This window comes from Lissotriton helveticus, chromosome 4_2 (assembly GCF_964261635.1).
Source record: "Lissotriton helveticus chromosome 4_2, aLisHel1.1, whole genome shotgun sequence".
Lineage (NCBI taxonomy): Eukaryota > Metazoa > Chordata > Amphibia > Caudata > Salamandridae > Lissotriton > Lissotriton helveticus.
Window position 1 is genome coordinate 98,726,072 of NC_136064.1, and position 21,463 is coordinate 98,747,534.

Here is a 21,463-nt window from a genome sequence, read left to right on the forward strand (position 1 = left end):
ACTCGGCAACAGTCAGATATAACCTCAATCTTTGACAAAACATCGAAAGAATTTGGAGATTAGTGTAAACTTCAATTGTCTGTGGGGCAGAGTACAGATGATAACCATGCATGTGATGTCACGCTTTGTCCCCAGAATGCATCCCCTAAAGATCCTACTCACCTTATTGCAGAAGATAGATCACCTTAAGGAACTTAATATGGAACTGCCACAAGCCACTTCTTAAACCTTCTCAGTCTCATGTTAAAATCAGCGCAGGGGTGGGTACAACGGTCACACGTGATATCATACTGGCAATTTTCCCGACTGGCACACGCTCCTCAAGTTGCATCCGCATGGGTTTGCTTAGAAACACTGAATACAAAAGGCGACTAAACAGTGTCATACCCAGACTAACCCCGCTTGCAACCAGATATTGAATACCTCTGGGTACGCATGGGAACGGGATAAAAAATGTAATAACCCGAATGTGATCCATGTACATGCCCCAGTGTGGAGGAATAGGAATCTAAAGATTGGAGGGGAAGAAACCGAATGGCCCGTGTGGAGGTATACAAAGATACTTCACAGAGGACTTACTTGACTGACACAACCTCCTCCCATTTGACTCACTAGCGCTCAGATGTGGGCTGGCACGCTCACAAGTTACCATCAATGTATCGGTACAAAAGGGGGTGGTGATGGACGGAGCATCTGAACCAATCAAACACTCCCACCCAGTCAAAAGATCTGGGTTTAATCCATCACCGTTCTTTAGCCCACTCTGCCACCCCAGTTCAGACATGGCTATATGCAAATCAGTCTGACCCTGTGCCTTATGGGAACAGTCCAGCCCGAACTGCCAAGCCATGTCTTCCATGGACCGGAAACAAGCATCCTGGGACCAGTTTCGGATTCATAATCCTCATCAGCCAGGCTATCTTGAATCCAGTGGCCAAGTGAGCAAGGGACTCACGTCTGAGCATACCCTGCCACACTTAGGGCGAACAAAGCGATACAAAAGGGGATGATGGACGGAGCGTTTGAGAAAATCAAACACTCACCCCCAGTCAACTGATCTGGGTTTAATTCATCATCATTCTTTAGCACACGCCGCCACCCCAGTTCAGACATGGCTATATGCAAATCAGTCTGACCCTGTGCCTCATGGGAACAGTCCAGCCCGAACTGCCAAGCCATGCCTTCCCTGGACCGGAAACAAGCTTCCGAGGACCGGTTTCTGGAAATGTATCAGCCAGACCATCACTAAAAAAAAAAACCTGCAAGAGATTCTTGTAAGATGCAGGCCCATCCTCAACATACATATTTTCACTGCAAGACCATTTGCACATCATGCACTTAAAAAACAAGCATTAGAAATGTAATCGGGCTCGGATTTATTTGAGTTTGAGCTAATGGCATTGTAAATGCAAATGTATTGTTGCTATGTGTTATGGAGTGTGTTCATGTGGTGTGTACTGCCAGTGATCTCCTTGTGAGTGTGAGAATATTGCACCGTTACTGCCTGTGATGTCCTTCTTGTGAGTGTAAGAAGCTTGCACTGCTGCTGCCTGTGATGTCGTTCTTGTGAGTATGAGAAGCTTGCACCGCTGCTGCTTGTGATGTCCTTCTTGTGAGTGGGAGAAGCTTGCACCTCAGCTGCCTGTGGTCTCCTTGTGAGTGTAAGAAGCTTGCACAGCTGCTGCCTGTGATGTCCTTCTTGTGAGTGTGAGAAACTTGCACCGCTGCTGCCTGTGAGTATGAGAAGATTGCATTGTGCATCTCTGTGCTGTTCCTGTTCTTTGTAAGGGACTCTTGCTCTGTTGCTGCTGCTGCCTTGGCACAGTACCTGCTGTCAGTGTGTAAGGGAAGCTTGCACCACTGCTGCTTGTGATGTATTTCTTGCGAGTGTGAGAAGCTTGTACCTCTGCTGCTTGTGGTCTCCTCGTGAGTGTAAGAAGCTTGCACTGCTGCTGCCTGTGATGTCGTTCTTGTGAGTGTGAGAAGCTTGCACCGCTGCTGCTTGTGATGTCGTTCTTGTGAGTGTGAGAAGCTTGCACCTCAGCTGCCTGTGGTCTCCTTGTGAGTGTAAGATGCTTGCACAGCTGCTGCCTGTGATACTCTGCACACTACTCTGCACACTACTCTGCACACTACTCTGCACACTACTCTGCACACTACTCTGCACACTACTCTGCACACTACTCTGCACACTACTCTGCACACTACTCTGCACACTACTCTGCACACTACTCTGCACACTACTCTGCACACTACTCTGCACACTACTCTGCACACTACTCTGCACACTACTCTGCACACTACTCTGCACACTACTCTGCACACTACTCTGCACACTACTCTGCACACTACTCTGCACACTACTCTGCACACTACTCTGCACACTACTCTGCACACTACTCTACACACTACTCTACACACTACTCTACACACTACTCTACACACTACTCTACACACTACTCTACACACTACTCTACACACTACTCTACACACTACTCTACACACTACTCTACACACTACTCTACACACTACTCTACACACTACTCTACACACTACTCTACACACTACTCTACACACTACTCTACACACTACTCTACACACTACTCTACACACTACTCTACACACTACTCTACACACTACTCTACACACTACTCTACACACTACTCTACACACTACTCTACACACTACTCTACACACTACTCTACACACTACTCTACACACTACTCTACACTCACATCTCACATCTCACAACACTTACGACTTGAAAGCGCTGCAACAAAAGATGTTACAGTTAACCAATGAATTGGTACGCAGTTTACATACATAGGAAGGATGGACATTTACGTTGGCTTTGCTTGTTCTTCCTATCAAAACCGATGTTCGCAGCAAGAGTTTAACTCAGTGAGACATCTTGCTGTACATTATGCATGTTAGTGCTTACAAACTACTGTATTCAAACTACGTTTTGAAGTGTTCTGCTCTGCAGTGCCCTGTATGACCTCTGAGCCCTCCATTGCCATTTGACCCGCACTAAAGTGCACAGGTGCACATCCCCTCCCTGGCCCAGGGCCTGGGTTATTGCCCTGTGTCCTTTATGTGCTGCGTACAAGTGCCTAGATCTGCTTGCGTCCGTTCTGCCGTGCCATGAATAGGCGCTGGAAGGAAGCGTGTCACCTCCACATTCATTGTGTAACAGTTTGTTCTAGCCTAGGCAGCAGTGTAGCTCACTGTATGTCTTGTGCTGTGTCATGCTGCACTGCATTCTGCAGCATTGTCTCCCATCTCATTGTCTCGCCTAGCCGGCTTTTCAAATTTTGGTTATCCATTGGTTGTTGAAAGTGATTCTCCCCGCCAAACCTCACAGGTTATTTGTTCGTCGCTGCATATTTGTTCTAGTGCGGAGAAGGGATGTTCTTGTGCAACATCCTTGTCGATAACACCTACATCCGGTCTTCGTCCGGCTTTCCAGTTCTGCATCTGCAGTCAATGCTATTGGTCTTTGTCTGTCTTTTAGTTTTCCCAACTCTACTTTAATGATAATCAGCATTTCATCTCGCCACCGTTAGAAACATAGTTGGTCTCGTTCATTATGCAAATATCCCGTTTTCTGTGTTTCATGCAGCCGCAGCCCGGTCAGCTTGGCCTACCCCAGGTGACAGGAGAGGGGGGGGAGGGGGAGGGGGAGGATGGAGGGGGGTTGAGGGGGGAGGAGGGGGGGGGGAACTGGAGCACTCTCAACCCAATGGGCTTTGCATTATTTCTTTGGTGTTTTTTTAGCTGATCTGAGCCATAGTTTTCATCCGTTTATAGTGCCTGGTGCGTTTCTCAGTGAAAAGATTTGTTGTAGTTATTAGTTTTCACAGGTGCTCGGTGTGAGCTGCTATAACGCATATTTACGTGCTCCGACTTAAAGCATTTTTTCCTTGTAATCCCCTCTAGAAATGTCCTGGCCTTTTTGACATAATCCGCTAACTCCTTTTGGCCCGTGTTTTGGCAAGATAAGAGTGTTCCTGCTCGAAATAGTGTGTTAAAAAAATACATAATCCTTGTATCCCACCTTCTTAAAGATTGATGGAGTTTTGGCAGCGCAAATCACGAACAGCTTGGATCCGTGTGCTGTTTTGTGTTTACACAGGCGCTCCTCGCATTGTGATGCTTTACAATTTCAGCTTGGCAAACCGGTGCAGACTAGAGCGCCTCGCAGTTCGGTGCTTCTGCTGCCGCTGCCCTGCGCGTGCCCATTACCCAGTGCGGATGGGCTCGGGGGCCATACGGGAGCACAGCGGCGCTGCTGCTGCCACTTGCACGTCCCCATAAACTGCAGAGAGCACCGCAGCACATCTACTGCTCCTGGCACGTGCCCATAAACTACAGACTAAATCAGGCGGGGAGACGGGGGGTGAGCCAGAGAGCGGCAGAGCAGCTCCCCGGGCCGGCAGGAAGGAGCCGCACACGGCGTCTATGCCTGTGTGCACGTGAGGAGGACGCGCGCCAGACAACACACTGCTAGATGGTGAACGCGCGCACACCATCTGGAATGCATTACACGGCCACCCTGACAGCTCCTAATTATAATTAATGTACTTCTTTGCGCGAGCACGAACGAAATATGCCCAAGATGGCGGAACAAAACTACATTTACCCTATCACTTCAAGCCTATTAAAACGACAACACAACGAAGACGAATCACTGGCCAGATGACAGAACACGCAAAGGAATGTGTGGAATTTTTCTCGGCCAAAGCCCTAGGAGATACTTCTTTTTTTTCTTCTTTAACATTAGTTCTCGAAGCTCCTCCCACTTTCAGTGGGGAGGAGTCCGAGCCCTAAAAATGCAAGCATTGTGACTTAGGAGAGGTTTCAAACTCGCCGCTAGATGGCAGTGCTGTCTTTAACACCGGCGACGCTAAACCTCAGGCTTCCAAAACAGATTGACAAATCCGAAAATACACAAACTTGTAACATTATGAAACATTCTGCAGCTAGTTAACAGAATGAGAAATATGTTCGCTACTAAAAAACGATTGGAGGCATTTTTACGTTCTCAAATGTCATTTTGAAACGGACAAAATACATTTAAATATAAGCCTAATACGCTTAAAAAAGAAAATCAGGTTAATCTCAATATTATAAAAACTAATTATTTTCGAATCTTAACTTATTTTTTTATAGATGTATCACGTTCGAATATTAAATAAAAACGTCATTTTACAAAATAAGGGAGTCCGAAAAATAATGTCCGTGTAGTTAACATTGGGATACAATAGGTGGCAGTGTGGACACACATGGTACAATACTCTGCAGGCAAAGACGTAGATGTGGCTCACTGTTTCTAAATGAAAACTGGACTAATCACTTGATACACTGCTCCCCCCCTAAAAAAATGATTGCGATATTATGCGTCACAGTTCATCTCTGGTTTCCGTTATTGAGTTGTTTTGGAATGTTGTTGTAATTTTTTTTATTAAATCTTATTCTATTTTCCTAATCGGTTTGGGATTTTTATTGCTTGGTGTTTTGACTTTATTACTGCATAAATCCTTTACACATTGCTTTAAATTAAGCCAGTTTGCTCTGAGCCATAGCTATCAGGGGGCTGAGCGCAGGTTCATTTAATTACTTTGAGGGTTCACCTTGAGAAGGTATGTTATAATTCCCTGAGGTGGGTGGTCAGTAACAGCAAATACATATATAAAATATATATTTTTTTACACTGAGCAGTAGCTGGAAAATGTTTGGATCAAGCCTTGGCGCAGAGAGAATGAGATATTCAAAAGGCGAGGGATCTGTGGTTCGAATGAATGGGAGCACGGTTGCCAACGGCAAAAAGGAATATTCTTGCTATTGACAACCCACACGTCACCAGATGTTCTAGGCACTGCAAAGGAGTCCTGCAGAAGGGTCTCTGGAGCAGTTTCAGGGACCCCCACCCTCCAAAGACCCAGCACCCCTCTTCAGCGCCAGGGAATGCCTGGCTGGTTTGGGCGTACTCGAGAAAGGCGCGTCGGCTAAATGACCCAACCCTTCCACACCGGTCAGCCTCGAAGGTGGACCAGTGGGGGCAGGAGCCAGGCCTGAAAGAATGGCACCCCCTCAGTGAGGCCGGCATCAGGGGGCAGACACTGCAGCACTGACCACGGCACCAGAACCAGCTGGACAGGGATGTAGGCCGATACATCGAAGGCCATTTCAACGCGGTCTGGTAGATGGCGGTTTTCACAACGCAAGTCGTTTCATCGACTTGCGCTGGATTTAGGAATAGTGTGAATTACTATTCCAACTCCAGTCTACATACAGTAGGGAAGTGGCACTGGCCTCCCTCAACCGTGCAGCGCTCAAAGACAACATCAAGGTCAGAGAACCTTCAACACAGGCTGCTCCGAGGTGGAGGGCAGCTTTGAAGAGGAAGAACACCTTGGAAGCGGGTCAAGGGGCCGAAGGAGGGAGGACCCACCATGGACAAGCACTCAAAGTTACCTTGAGAACCAAAGAGAGAACGGGTTCTGGGCTGATGGAGCTTTCATTGGCCTACGGGTCCGTTGGAGGACACCTTCCGGCCAGCTAAGTCTGTGGAGATCAAGGCCTTTTCCGGGTCAGCTAAGAACTCAGATTCACTCTGGGCAAAGAGACCAGAACTGCCCTAGACAGAAGGGGAGGTAAAAGCTAGAAACCAGACATACAGCACTGCAAAAACCTTCAGAACAGAAGAAAACTTTAAAAGGGATCGGATACAAGTCACAAGCACGCAAAAAAGGATCCAAGTCCGAGCGCTGAGCCGCGCCTTGTGTGCTGGGGTCACATCGGGCAGGGGTCCAAGCAGACTGAGCTCGGACACCGCCTGTCCGTGCAGGGGAGCCCTGCAAGCTTCCTAGAAACAGGATGGCACCTCAAGCAGATTGAGGAGGTGAGGAACCGGCTGATAGAACTATCAACACAACGACACCCTTACAGGAGGCGCACAGCAAATCATGCTCTCGAGGGGGTGAGCAGGACAGGGAACGCTCACCGGAGTGGAGTGCAACGCCACGGTCCTTGACCCCACTGCGGAGAAACTGGTCTCGGACCCAGGTCCATTCAGGTGGGGGGAGGGGGCGCTTATTAATCCAGTCCTCTTCTCCCCTACCAAGTATTCAAGTATATTTTATTACCTGGCTCTCATACCAATTAGGCAATTCAAACCACCCATCTAAAAAAACATCAGTAATAAAAACAGGAAGAAACCTCAAACTCATTAGATCAATATAAATTGTTCATATGCTATTTTTTTCTTCCAGTTAGAAGATGAAGGCCTGGCCAAAAACGTGAAAAACATGCACACGCAACACAAGAGTAAATTCCATTAAGAGAGGGAGCGGGGAAGCTCTTGGGCTAAAATGGGCAAAAAGCCCAACAAACCACCATATTCTTACAGTGCATCAAGTCGCTGATTCGACAGACCTGCAGCCCTCTTAAAACAAGCAATAATAATAGGCTGCGTCTTCGGTTAGTAAAAGAAGCACAAAAATCAATAATATGCAAGAGCGATAATATATTGAGATTACAAAAGGGGCAGGAATCACTGTTTCTCCCCACCCGGTTGGGCCCCACCCATTTAATGAAGGTGGGGGGGGGGTGAGGGGAGAGGGCATGGCCCAACCAAACCTCCCGCACCCACCTCTTCACAAATCTACTCTTCGTGGCCCTCAAATGGGGTTGAATTCGCCCACAGTCCGCTTCCACCAGAGGCTGTGGCCGCCTCTTACTCAATCGAATCCCTGCAGAGCGAGGGATCTTCAATGAGCACCGACATGTCTGAGGTGGACCCCAAGCAGGCAGATTCAGGGGCGCTTCCACAGCCCGTAGGTCATTTACCCATCTGTTGTAAGTAAATTAGGTAGGCAGCAGGACACGTCTTCAGGTTATTAAGATAGGTTTATTAGGATAGTACAGGATAAGACAGCAGAGCAGTAAATCTCACAGCTGACCAGATCATCAATTGCCAAGGCTGGAATCTTCTCATACTGGAAAGAACACTTCGGTTAGAAGATAGAAACACTAAGAAAGGACTACTGACACCAAGTAGCCATATTGAAGTAAGTATAAATATACAACACCATCGTCCCTTGCAGGGGAAGTAGAATGAGATACCCCTGGGAGCCTTGCTCAGGAGCACACAGGGCGAGAGCCGCTGAGGCGGTGCCACTGCTTTTCATGGGATACTGGTGGGACAGTGCCCCCCTCTGACACAGACATTCTCATTTAAAAGCCACAAAAAGGGTTGCATCACGTGCGCTTCAGCGCACGTGATGCAACTCTTTGTGGCTTTTAAATGATACTGTGGGGAAGGCAAGATCTCACTGGCGCTTCATTGTCATCCCTGGGGCACTGCATGGAGACAGCCTTCTCTCCCCCCAGATATGCAGGTGATTCTCACTCTGCAGCTCGGTGGGAGTGCGTCTCTGCTCAGTCCTTCGCTTACGTTGACAGTTAATACCCAATGGCAAAAGAGAAGACATTTACTAAAGAGGCGGCGTGGGGTCTGCTCAAGAGTGAGGGGCCAGCAGTGACGGCCAGCCACGCTTCCACTTTCACTCCACTGAGCACATGTGCGACCACTTTAATGTGGTCCCCCTGTCCCGGTGTCTCTCATTCAGGACAGTGGGTGAGGAGATGCATAAACTGTAGCAAGAGATTGCCCAACAGTAGCTATGGTGCAACTGCTGGTCTTCTGAAAGGACACCGGCACCATCTTTAAAGATGGTAAATAAGTCTAACAGGTAATGACTGTTTAAAGTGTTGACACAAGGCCATGAAGCCACCGGCTCCAAGTAGGACGAACGCAGCAATTATTGGTGCACGGCCTCACCACCAGAAGAAAGTCATCAGTAAGACACAATGCCATCAACTCAGTTTGCGCTGAGAGTTCAATCACGTCTTACAGTCAGACACTAGGGTTGTGCCCCTACAGCAAGCAACCTCCAATGAAAAATCTTCCCTAGAATGCATGGAGAGCCCCATATTCTGTGTTCCTCAATGGAAGGAACAGTCTTTGTAGCCTCAAGACTTGGCAACAAGTTCGGACAGTATTATTCATTGAAGAAGCAAGTCACAGAGAGCTGTGCAGTCAGGACAAAGCAGTTTAAAGAGATGTAAAGCCAAGGATGGAATTTAGACCACAAGTTTAGAGATGTAAAGCCAAGGATGGAATTTAGACCACAAGTTTAGAGAAGTAAAGCAAAGAACGGAATTTAGACCACAAGTTTAGAGATGTAAAGCCAAGGATGGAATGTAGACCACAAGTTTAGAGATGTAAAGCCAAGGATGGAATTTAGACATGTAAAGCCAAGGATGGAATTTAGACCACAAGTTTAGAGAAGTAAAGCCAAGGATGGAATTTAGACATATAAAGCCAAGGATGGAATTTAGACCACAAGTTTAGAGAAGTAAAGCAAAGGATGGAATTTAGACCACAAGTTTAGAGAAGTAAAGCCAAGGATGGAATTTAGACATGTAAAGCCAAGGATGGAATTTAGACCACAAGTTTAGAGAAGTAAAGCAAAGGACGGAATTTAGACCACAAGTTTAGAGAAGTAAAGCCAAGGATGGAATTTAGACATGTAAAGCCAAGGAGGGAATTTAGACCACAAGTTTAGAGATGTAAAGCCAAGGATGGAATTTAGACCACAAGTTTAGAGAAGTAAAGCCAAGGATGGAATTTAGACCACAAGTTTAGAGATGTAAAGCCAAGGATGGAATTTAGACCACAAGTTTAGAGAAGTAAAGCCAAGGATGGAATTTAGACATGTAAAGCCAAGGATGGAATTTAGACCACAAGTTTAGAGATGTAAAGCCAAGGATGGAATTTAGACCACAAGTTTAGAGAAGTAAAGCAAAGGACGGAATTTAGACCACAAGTTTAGAGAAGTAAAGCCAAGGATGGAATTTAGACATGTAAAGCCAAGGATGGAATTTAGACCACAAGTTTAGAGATGTAAAGCCAAGGATGGAATTTAAACCACAAGTTTAGAGATGTAAAGCCAAGGATGGAATTTAGACATGTAAAGCCAAGGATGGAATTTAGACATGTAAAGCCAAGGATGGAATTTAGACATGTAAAGCCAAGGATGGAATTTAGACCACAGGTTTAGAGATGTAAAGCCAAGGATGGAATTTAGACCACAAGTTTAGAGATGTTAAGCCAAGGATGGAATTTAGACCACAAGTTTAGAGATGTAAAGCCAAGGATGGAATTTAGACATGTAAAGCCAAGGATGGAATTTAGACCGCAAGTTTAGAGATGTAAAGCCAAGGATGGAATTTAGACCACAAGTTTAGAGATGTAAAGCCAAGGATGGAATTTAGACCACAAGCCAAGGATGGAATTTAGACCACAAGTTTAGAGAAGTAAAGCCAAGGATGGAATTTAGACATGTAAAGCCAAGGATGGAATTTAGACCACAAGTTTAGAGAAGTAAAGCCAAGGATGGAATTTAGACATGTAAAGCCAAGGATGGAATTTAGACCACAAGTTTAGAGATGTAAAGCCAAGGACGGAATTTAGACCACAAGTTTAGAGAAGTAAAGCCAAGGACGGAATTTAGACCACAAGTTTAGAGAAGTAAAGCAAAGGACGGAATTTAGACCATAAGTTTAGAGAAGTAAAGCAAAGGACGGAATTTAGACCACAAGTTTAGAGAAGTAAAGCCAAGGATGGAATTTAGACCACAAGTTTAGAGAAGTAAAGCAAAGGACGGAATTTAGACCACAAGTTTAGAGAAGTAAGGCAAAGGACGGAATTTAGACCACAAGTTTAGAGAAGTAAAGCAAAGGACGGAATTTAGACCACAAGTTTAGAGAAGTAAAGCCAAGGATGGAATTTAGACCACAAGTTTAGAGAAGTAAAGCAAAGGACGGAATTTAGACCACAAGTTTAGAGAAGTAAAGCAAAGGACGGAATTTAGACCACAAGTTTAGAGATGTAACGCCAAGGATGGAATTTAGACCACAAGTTTAGACATGTGAAGCCAAGGATGGAATTTAGACCACAAGTTTAGAGAAGTAAAGCCAAGAGTTTAGACCACAAGTTTAGAGAAGTAAAGCCAAGGATGGAATTTAGACCACAAGTTTAGAGAAGTAAAGCCAAGGATGGAATTTAGACATGTAAAGCGAAGGATGGAATTTAGACCACAAGTTTAGAGAAGTAAAGCCAAGGATGGAATTTAGACCACAAGTTTAGAGAAGTAAAGCCAAGGATGGAATTTAGACCACAAGTTTAGAGAAGTAAAGCCAAGGATGGAATTTAGACCACAAGTTTAAAGAAGTAAAGCCAAGGATGGAATTTAGACATGTAAAGCCAAGGATGGAATTTAGACCACAAGTTTAGAGAAGTAAAGCAAAGGACGGAATTTAGACCACAAGTTTAGAGATGTAAAACCAAGGATGGAATTTAGACCGCAAGTTTAGAGATGTAAAGCCAAGGATGGAATTTAGACCACAAGTTTAGAGATGTAAAGCCAAGGATGGAATTTAGACCACAAGTTTAGAGAAGTAAAGCAAAGGACGGAATTTAGACCACAAGTTTAGAGAAGTAAAGCAAAGGACGGAATTTAGACCACAAGTTTAGAGAAGTAAAGCCAAGGATGGAATTTAGACATGTAAAGCCAAGGATGGAATTTAGACCACAAGTTTAGAGAAGTAAAGCCAAGGATGGAATTTAGACATGTAAAGCCAAGGATGGAATTTAGACCACAAGTTTAGAGATGTAAAGCCAAGGATGGAATTTAGACCACAAGTTTAGAGAAGTAAAGCAAAGGACTGAATTTAGACCACAAGTTTAGAGAAGTAAAGCAAAGGACAGAATTTAGACCACAAGTTTAGAGAAGTAAAGCCAAGGATGGAATTTAGACCACAAGTTTAAAGATGTAAAGCCAAGGACAGAATTTAGAACAGAATTTAGACCACAAGTTTAGAGAAGTAAAGCCAAGGATGGAATTTAGACATGTAAAGCCAAGGATGGAATTTAGACCCCAAGTTTAGAGACGTAAAGCCAAGGATGGAATTTAGACCACAAGTTTAGAGATGTAAAACCAAGGATGGAATTTAGACCACATGTTTAAAGACGTAAAGCAAAGGATGGAATTTAGACCACAAGTTTAGAGAAGTAAAGCCAAGGATGGAATTTAGACATGTAAAGCCAAGGATGGAATTTAGACCACAAGTTTAGAGAAGTAAAGCAAAGGACGGAATTTAGACCACAAGTTTAGAGATGTAAAGCCAAGGATGGAATTTATACCACAAGTTTAGAGATGTAAAGCCAAGGATGGAATTTAGACCACAAGTTTAGAGAAGTAAAGCCAAGGATGGAATTTAGACATGTAAAGCCAAGGATGGAATTTAAACCACAAGTTTAGAGATGTAAAGCCAAGGATGGAATTTAGACATGTAAAGCCAAGGATGGAATTTAGACATGTAAAGCCAAGGATGGAATTTAGACCACAAGTTTAGAGATGTAAAGCCAAGGATGGAATTTAGACCACAAGTTTAGAGATGTAAAGCCAAGGATGGAATTTAGACATGTAAAGCCAAGGATGGAATTTAGACCGCAAGTTTAGAGATGTAAAGCCAAGGATGGAATTTAGACCACAAGTTTAGAGATGTAAAGCCAAGGATGGAATTTAGACCGCAAGTTTAGAGATGTAAAACCAAGGATGGAATTTAGACCACAAGTTTACAGAAGTAAAGCCAAGGATGGAATTTAGACCACAAGTTTAGAGAAGTAAAGCCAAGGATGGAATTTAGACATGTAAAGCCAAGGATGGAATTTAGACCACAAGTTTAGAGAAGTAAAGCCAAGGATGGAATTTAGACATGTAAAGCCAAGGATGGAATTTAGACCACAAGTTTAGAGATGTAAAGCCAAGGATGGAATTTAGACATGTAAAGCAAAGGATGGAATTTAGACCACAAGTTTAGAGATGTAAAGCCAAGGATGGAATTTAGACCACAAGTTTAGAGAAGTAAAGCAAAGGACGGAATTTAGACCACAAGTTTAGAGAAGTAAAGCAAAGGACGGAATTTAGACCACAAGTTTAGAGAAGTAAAGCCAAGGATGGAATTTAGACCTGTAAAGCAAAGGACGGAATTTAGACCACAAGTTTAGAGAAGTAAAGCCAAGGATGGAATTTAGACCACAAGTTTAGAGATGTAAAGCCAAGGATGGAGTTTAGACCACAAGTTTAGAGATGTAAAGCCAAGGATGGAATTTAGACCGCAAGTTTAGAGATGTAAAACCAAGGATGGAATTTAGACCACAAGTTTAGAGAAGTAAAGCCAAGGATGGAATTTAGACCACAAGTTTAGAGATGTAAAGCCAAGGATGGAATTTAGACATGTAAAGCTAAGGATGGAATTTAGACCACAAGTTTAGAGATGTAAAGCCTAGGACGGAATTTAGACCACAAGTTTAGAGATGTAAAGCCAAGGATGGAATTTAGACCACAAGTTTAGAGATGTAAAGCCAAGGATGGAATTTAGACCACAAGTTTAGAGAAGTAAAGCCAAGGATGGAATTTAGACAGTTATAGCGAAGGATGGAATTTAGACATGTAAAGCCAAGGATGGAATTTAGACCACAAGTTTAGAGAAGTAAAGCCAAGGATGGAATTTAGACATGTAAAGCCAAGGATGGAATTTAGACCACAAGTTTAGAGAAGTAAAGCCAAGGATGGAATTTAGACCACAAGTTTAGAGAAGTAAAGCAAAGGACGGAATTTAGACCACAAGTTTAGAGAAGTAAAGCCAAGGATGGAATTTAGACAGTTAAAGCGAAGGATGGAATTTAGACATGTAAAGCCAAGGATGGAATTTAGACCACAAGTTTAGAGAAGTAAAGCCAAGGATGGAATTTAGACATGTAAAGCCAAGGATGGAATTTAGACCACAAGTTTAGAGATGTAAAGCCAAGGATGGAATTTAGACCACAAGTTTAGAGAAGTAAAGCAAAGGACGGAATTTAGACCACAAGTTTAGAGAAGTAAAGCCAAGGACGGAATTTAGACCACAAGTTTAGAGAAGTAAAGCAAAGGACGGAATTTAGACCACAAGTTTAGAGAAGTAAAGCAAAGGACGGAATTTAGACCACAAGTTTAGAGAAGTAAAGCCAAGGATGGAATTTAGACCACAAGTTTAGAGAAGTAAAGCAAAGGACGGAATTTAGACCACAAGTTTAGAGAAGTAAAGCAAAGGACGGAATTTAGACCACAAGTTTAGAGAAGTAAAGCAAAGGACGGAATTTAGACCACAAGTTTAGAGAAGTAAAGCAAAGGATGGAATTTAGACCACAAGTTTAGAGAAGTAAAGCAAAGGACGGAATTTAGACCACAAGTTAAGAGAAGTAAAGCAAAGGACGGAATTTAGACCACAAGTTTAGAGATGTAAAGCCAAGGATGGAATTTAGACCACAAGTTTAGAGATGTAAAGCCAAGGATGGAATTTAGACATGTAAAGCCAAGGATGGAATTTAGACCACAAGTTTAGAGATGTACAGCCAAGGATGGAATTTAGACATGTAAAGCCAAGGATGGAATTTAGACCAAGTTTAGAGATGTAAAGCCAAGGATGGAATTTAGACCACAAGTTTAGAGAAGTAAAGCAAAGGACGGAATTTAGACCACAAGTTTAGAGATGTAAAGCAAAGGATGGAATTTAGACCACAAGTTTAGAGAAGTAAAGCCAAGGATGGAATTTAGACCACAAGTTTAGAGAAGTAAAGCCAAGGATGGAATTTAGACCACAAGTTTAGAGAAGTAAAGCCAAGGATGGAATTTAGACCACAAGTTTAGAGAAGTAAAGCCAAGGATGGAATTTAGACATGTAAAGCCAAGGATGGAATTTAGACCACAAGTTTAGAGAAGTAAAGCCAAGGATGGAATTTAGACCACAAGTTTAAAGTAAAGCCAAGGATGGAATTTAGACATGTAAAGCCAAGGATGGAATTTAGACCACAAGTTTAGAGATGTAAAGCCAAGGATGGAATTTAGACCACAAGTTTAGAGAAGTAAAGCAAAGGACGGAATTTAGACCACAAGTTTAGAGAAGTAAAGCCAAGGATGGAATTTAGACCGCAAGTTTAGAGATGTAAAACCAAGGATGGAATTTAGACCACAAGTTTACAGAAGTAAAGCCAAGGATGGAATTTAGACATGTAAAGCCAAGGATGGAATTTAGACCACAAGTTTAGAGATGTAAAGCCAAGGATGGAATTTAGACCACAAGTTTAGAGAAGTAAAGCAAAGGACAGAATTTAGACCACAAGTTTAGAGAAGTAAAGCAAAGGATGGAATTTAGACCGCAAGTTTAGAGAAGTAAAGCCAAGGATGGAATTTAGACATGTAAAGCCAAGGATGGAATTTAGACCCCAAGTTTAGAGACGTAAAGCCAAGGTTGGAATTTAGACCACAAGTTTAGAGATGTAAAACCAAGGATGGAATTTAGACCACATGTTTAGAGACGTAAAGCCAAGGATGGAATTTAGACCACATGTTTAGAGACGTAAAGCCAAGGATGGAATTTAGACCACAAGTTTAGAGAAGTAAAGCCAAGGATGGAATTTAGACATGTAAAGCCAAGGATGGAATTTAGACCACAAGTTTAGAGAAGTAAAGCCAAGGATGGAATTTAGACCACAAGTTTAGAGATGTAAAGCCAAGGATGGAATTTAGACCACAAGTTTAGAGAAGTAAAGCCAAGGATGGAATTTAGACATGTAAAGCCAAGGATGGAATTTAGACCACAAGTTTAGAGATGTAAAGCCAAGGATGGAATTTAGACCACAAGTTTAGAGAAGTAAAGCAAAGGACGGAATTTAGACCACAAGTTTAGAGAAGTAAAGCCAAGGATGGAATTTAGACCACACGTTTAGAGATGTAAAGCCAAGGATGGAATTTAGACCGCAAGTTTAGAGATGTAAAGCCAAGGATGGAATTTAGACCACAAGTTTACAGAAGTAAAGCCAAGGATGGAATTTAGACCACAAGTTTAGAGAAGTAAAGCCAAGGATGGAATTTAGACATGTAAAGCCAAGGATGGAATTTAGACCACAAGTTTAGAGATGTAAAGCCAAGGATGGAATTTAGACCACAAGTTTAGAGAAGTAAAGCAAAGGACGGAATTTAGACCACAAGTTTAGAGAAGTAAAGCCAAGGATGGAATTTAGACCACAAGTTTAGAGAAGTAAAGCCAAGGATGGAATTTAGACCACAAGTTTAGAGATGTAAAGCCAAGGATGGAATTTAGACATGTAAAGCCAAGGATGGAATTTAGACATGTAAAGCCAAGGATGGAATTTAGACCTGTAAAGCCAAGGATGGAATTTAGACCACAAGTTTAGAGATGTAAAGCCAAGGATGCAATTTAGACCACAAGTTTAGAGATGTAAAACCAAAGATGGAATTTAGACCACATGTTTAGAGATGTAAAGCCAAGGATGGAATTTAGACCACAAGTTTAGAGATGTAAAGCCAAGGATGGAATTTAGACATGTAAAGCCAAGGATGGAATTTAGACCGCAAGTTTAGAGATGTAAAGCCAAGGATGGAATTTAGACCACAAGTTTAGAGATGTAAAGCCAAGGATGGAATTTAGACCACAAGTTTAGAGAAGTAAAGCCAAGGATGGAATTTAGACATGTAAAGCCAAGGATGGAATTTAGACCACAAGTTTAGAGAAGTAAAGCCAAGGATGGAATTTAGACATGTAAAGCCAAGGATGGAATTTAGACCACAAGTTTAGAGATGTAAAGCCAAGGATGGAATTTAGACCACAAGTTTAGAGAAGTAAAGCCAAGGATGGAATTTAGACCACAAGTTTAGAGAAGTAAAGCCAAGGACTGAATTTAGACCACAAGTTTAGAGAAGTAAAGCAAAGGACGGAATTTAGACCACAAGTTTAGAGATGTAAAGCCAAGGATGGAATTTAGACCACAAGTTTAGAGAAGTAAAGCAAAGGACGGAATTTAGACCACAAGTTTAGAGAAGTAAAGCAAAGGACGGAATTTAGACCACAAGTTTAGAGAAGTAAAGCCAAGGATGGAATTTAGAGCACAAGTTTAAAGATGTAAAGCCAAGGATGGAATTTAGACCACAAGTTTAGAGAAGTAAAGCAAAGGACGGAATTTAGACCACAAGTTTAGAGAAGTAAAGCCAAGGATGGAATTTAGACCACAAGTTTAGAGAAGTAAAGCAAAGGACGGAATTTAGACCACAAGTTTAGAGATGTAAAGCCAAGGATGGAATTTAGACATGTAAAGCCAAGGATGGAATTTAGACCACAAGTTTAGAGATGTAAAGCCAAGGATGGAATTTAGACCACAAGTTTAGAGAAGTAAAGCAAAGGACGGAATTTAGACCACAAGTTTAGAGAAGTAAAGCCAAGGATGGAATTTAGACATGTAAAGCCAAGGATGGAATTTAGACCACAAGTTTAGAGATGTAAAGCCAAGGATGGAATTTAGACCACAAGTTTAGAGAAGTAAAGCAAAGGACGGAATTTAGACCGCAAGTTTAGAGATGTAAAACCAAGGATGGAATTTAGACCACAAGTTTAGAGAAGTAAAGCCAAGGATGGAATTTAGACCACAAGTTTAGAGAAGTAAAGCCAAGGATGGAATTTAGACATGTAAAGCCAAGGATGGAATTTAGACCACAAGTTTAGAGAAGTAAAGCCAGGGATGGAATTTAGACCACAAGTTTAGAGATGTAAAGCCAAGGATGGAATTTAGACCACAAGTTTAGAGAAGTAAAGCCAGGGATGGAATTTAGACATGTAAAGCCAAGGATGGAATTTAGACCACAAGTTTAGAGAAGTAAAGCCAAGGATGGAATTTAGACCACAAGTTTAGAGAAGTAAAGCCAAGGATGGAATTTAGACATGTAAAGCCAAGGATGGAATTTAGACCACAAGTTTAGAGAAGTAAAGCCAAGGATGGAATTTAGACATGTAAAGCAAAGGATGGAATTTAGACCACAAGTTTAGAGATGTAAAGCCAAGGATGGAATTTAGACCACAAGTTTAGAGAAGTAAAGCAAAGGACGGAATTTACACCACAAGTTTAGAGATGTAAAGCCTAGGACGGAATTTAGACCACAAGTTTAGAGATGTAAAGCCAAGGACGGAATTTAGACCACAAGTTTAGAGATGTAAAGCCAAGGATGGAATTTAGACATGTAAAGCTAAGGATGGAATTTAGACCACAAGCTTAGAGATGTAAAGCCAAGGATGGAATTTAGACATGTAAAGCCAAGGATGGAATTTAGACATGTAAAGCCAAGGATGGAATTTAGACCGCAAGTTTAGAGATGTAAAGCTAAGGATGGAATTTAGACCACAAGTTTAGAGATGTAAAGCTAAGGACGGAATTTAGACCACAAGTTTAGAGATGTAAAGCCAAGGATGGAATTTAGACATGTAAAGCGAAGGATGGAATTTAGACCACAAGCTTAGAGATGTAAAGCCAAGGATGGAATTTAGACATGTAAAGCCAAGGATGGAATTTAGACCACAAGTTTAGAGATGTAAAGCCAAGGATGGAATTTAGACCACAAGTTTAGAGAAGTAAAGCCAAGGATGGAATTTAGACCGCAAGTTTAGAGATGTAAAGCCAAGGATGGAATTTAGACCACAAGGTTAGAGATGTAAAGCCAAGGACGGAATTTAGACCACAAGGTTAGAGATGTAAAGCCAAGGATGGAATTTAGACCACAAGGTTAGAGATGTAAAGCCAAGGACGGAATTTAGACCACAAGGTTAGAGATGTAAAGCCAAGGACGGAATTTAGACCACAAGTTTAGAGATGTAAAGCCAAGGATGGAATTTAGACATGTAAAGCTAAGGATGGAATTTAGACCACAAGTTTAGAGATGTAAAGCCAAGGATGGAATTTAGACTACAAGTTTAGAGAAGTAAAGCCAAGGATGGAATTTAGACCACAAGGTTAGAGATGTAAAGCCAAGGACGGAATTTAGACATGTAAAGCCAAGGATGGAATTTAGACCCCAAGCTTCGAGATGTAAAGCCAAGGATGGAATTTAGACCCCAAGTTTAGAGATGTAAAGCCAAGGACGGAATTTAGACCCCAAGTTTAGAGCTTTAAAGCCAAGGATGGAATTTAGACCCCAAGTTTAGAGAAGTAAAGCCAAGGATGGAATTTAGACCCCAAGTTTAGAGATGTAAAGCCAAGGATGGAATTTAGACCACAAGTTTAGAGAAGTAATACCAATGATGGAATTTAGACCAAGTGTTGATGCATATACTACAGTATTGACAGTAGAGCTCAGGTCCTACACACACCGATATGATTTGCATCCTTACCTGTTTTAGAGGCTGGAGGTTGCCGGATTGGTGCATGCAGGGAATCCGCTCCCTTGGTCTCCCCGGTACTCATATGAAGGACACGGTTAGCCGGACTAGAGAGAGTAGGTTGGGAAATCCCACTGGAGAGAAGCGTCTCAGGGCTTTGGGGCGTTCTGTGGCTTGAACCCAGGTCCGTTATGACCTCCTCCATGTTGTGAGCTAGGTTTTCGGGTTTTGCAGATCTGTGGATTGCGGCCTCTTCGGTACTTAGTTTCTCTGTCTTAAGAGACGGGTTGACAACAAAGTTGGAGTTCTGCTTCTGAGCAGGTGCAGTGGAAGAAAGACTTTGGATTGTAGTTTCTGGGCCAGTGCTCAGTTCAGATTCTCTTAAAGGAGATTCATTAATGGACTGCATCCAGGAGTCTGGTTTCTCCTCTGCTGCAGGTGTTTTTAGCCATGAATATGGACCATTTCTCGGTTTCTTTATCATACAGGAAGGAATGTTTGTTCTCAGGTCACTCTTTGATTTATCGGACGCTGGATTGTTTTTGTAGTGTGAGGCTTGTGTTAAATTACTGGTGTTTATTCGTTTATCGACAGTACAAGGTGTTTTAAAGAAGGATGCAGACTCAGCTATGTTCTTAGCCATAGGAAAAGGAGTTCTATTGTACAAAGAGTCCAATGTAGTTTTTGCTTTCATTGAAGTTGGAGGAGTTACATAGAACGATTCAGACTCCGCCATTGGCTTCACCTTGGAGGGAGAACCTTTAGAACCTGCTACTGGTCCACCGATTGGTTCCTCCCAAGCAGCAGGGGTTTTCTGTGGTTCCATTAAAGGTGGGGTTTTGGAAATTGATTCCGGTCCATTCCTCTTCTCCTCTCCAATAGCAGAAGTTGTATGAATTAATTCCAGGAAAACACTTTGTTCTTGAAGAGCAGTTTGGGTGGTGGGCTCCGGCCGAGCACATTGTTCTTGAACAGCGGACGCAATTGCATGGAGTGGGCCAGGCTCAGTCATGGGCTCCACCTTAATAGCAGGAGTTTGGTGAAGGATTTTAGGCTCATCACTAGGTTTGTTCACAACAGCAGGAGTGCTCAAGACCAAGTTAAACTCAAGAGCTGATCCCGCTACAATATCTGGGGTTTTAAGCGTGGACTCCAAAAAGGTCATGGAATCCACCTTTATTGGTGAAATATCAAGGACCGCTTCCAGCCCATCGCCTCTCTCCTCTGTAGTATGGTCATGGATTATTTCAGGGCTTGGCCTCAGTTCCTCCATAGCAGCAGAGGTTGTGTGGATTGCCTCTGGTTCAGCCATCACCTCCTCCATGGTAGAAGGCACTTGATGAGCCTCTGTTTCAGTACAGTCCTTGCGAGATGGAAGATTTGTTTTTCCAAACATAAGAGGACTTCTCTTAAAACGTTTAATTCCAGTCGCTGGTGGCTCCATCTTTGCAGGGGTTGCATTTGCGGCCTCCTTTTCTCGTCCTGGACTCGGTCTTTTGGGAGCGGAAGGCTCTGAACCCAGATTAGGAGGTGCTGCAAAATACAAATGTGTATATTTGATCAAGTTTCCTTCAAGAGACAGTCAAATGTTTTATCTTTAAAAACAAAAAACACCTTCCCTGCAACACCCAAACATATCCGCCATTTGCCATCACCAGTATCCAACTGCAGATTTCCCACTTAGAATTCACCCAGGTGCCAAACTGAATCTGGAAACGTGTTTTGCAATTGCTGCCACGTGTGGATGGGTGGCGCCATTTAACACCCTAGCAACCGTGTCCTTCCTTCAGAAGTAAATGGTGAGAAGCCAGATGTAAGGGCCACCCATGCATGCTCACATCCGTTTACAACAAAGCATTCGACAGCCTTGGACACTCCGCCTCAGTAACAGACCGAACGGCGACCGTGCTCCGAATCTACTGTGGAACCTCCCCAGCACCTAGAAGTCTACCCCACAAAGCAAGGAGGGACTCTTCAGAGGGGTTGCCACCAGAAAGAGTATTACTGAAGGCAAATACCTTGTTCTTTTGATGGATACTTCTAACTGCCGTTTCTTCATCTTTCGAATAGGCCTTGCAAATTGCATCAAAGAAAGTGCCAATCACACCAAAAAACACTTCAACTTCAGAAT

General features: G+C 42.9%; 1 protein-coding gene across 1 annotated transcript in view; it reads right to left on the minus strand.

The window, feature by feature from the left end:
- Positions 1 to 21,463, minus strand: part of LOC144751959 (uncharacterized) — a 309,766-nt gene that overhangs the window by 91,847 nt on the left and 196,456 nt on the right. The window contains exon 6 of the mRNA XM_078639921.1: positions 19,345 to 20,865. Coding sequence (XP_078496047.1) covers positions 19,345 to 20,865 — 1,521 coding nt within the window. The remainder of the gene's footprint in view (positions 1 to 19,344; positions 20,866 to 21,463) is intronic.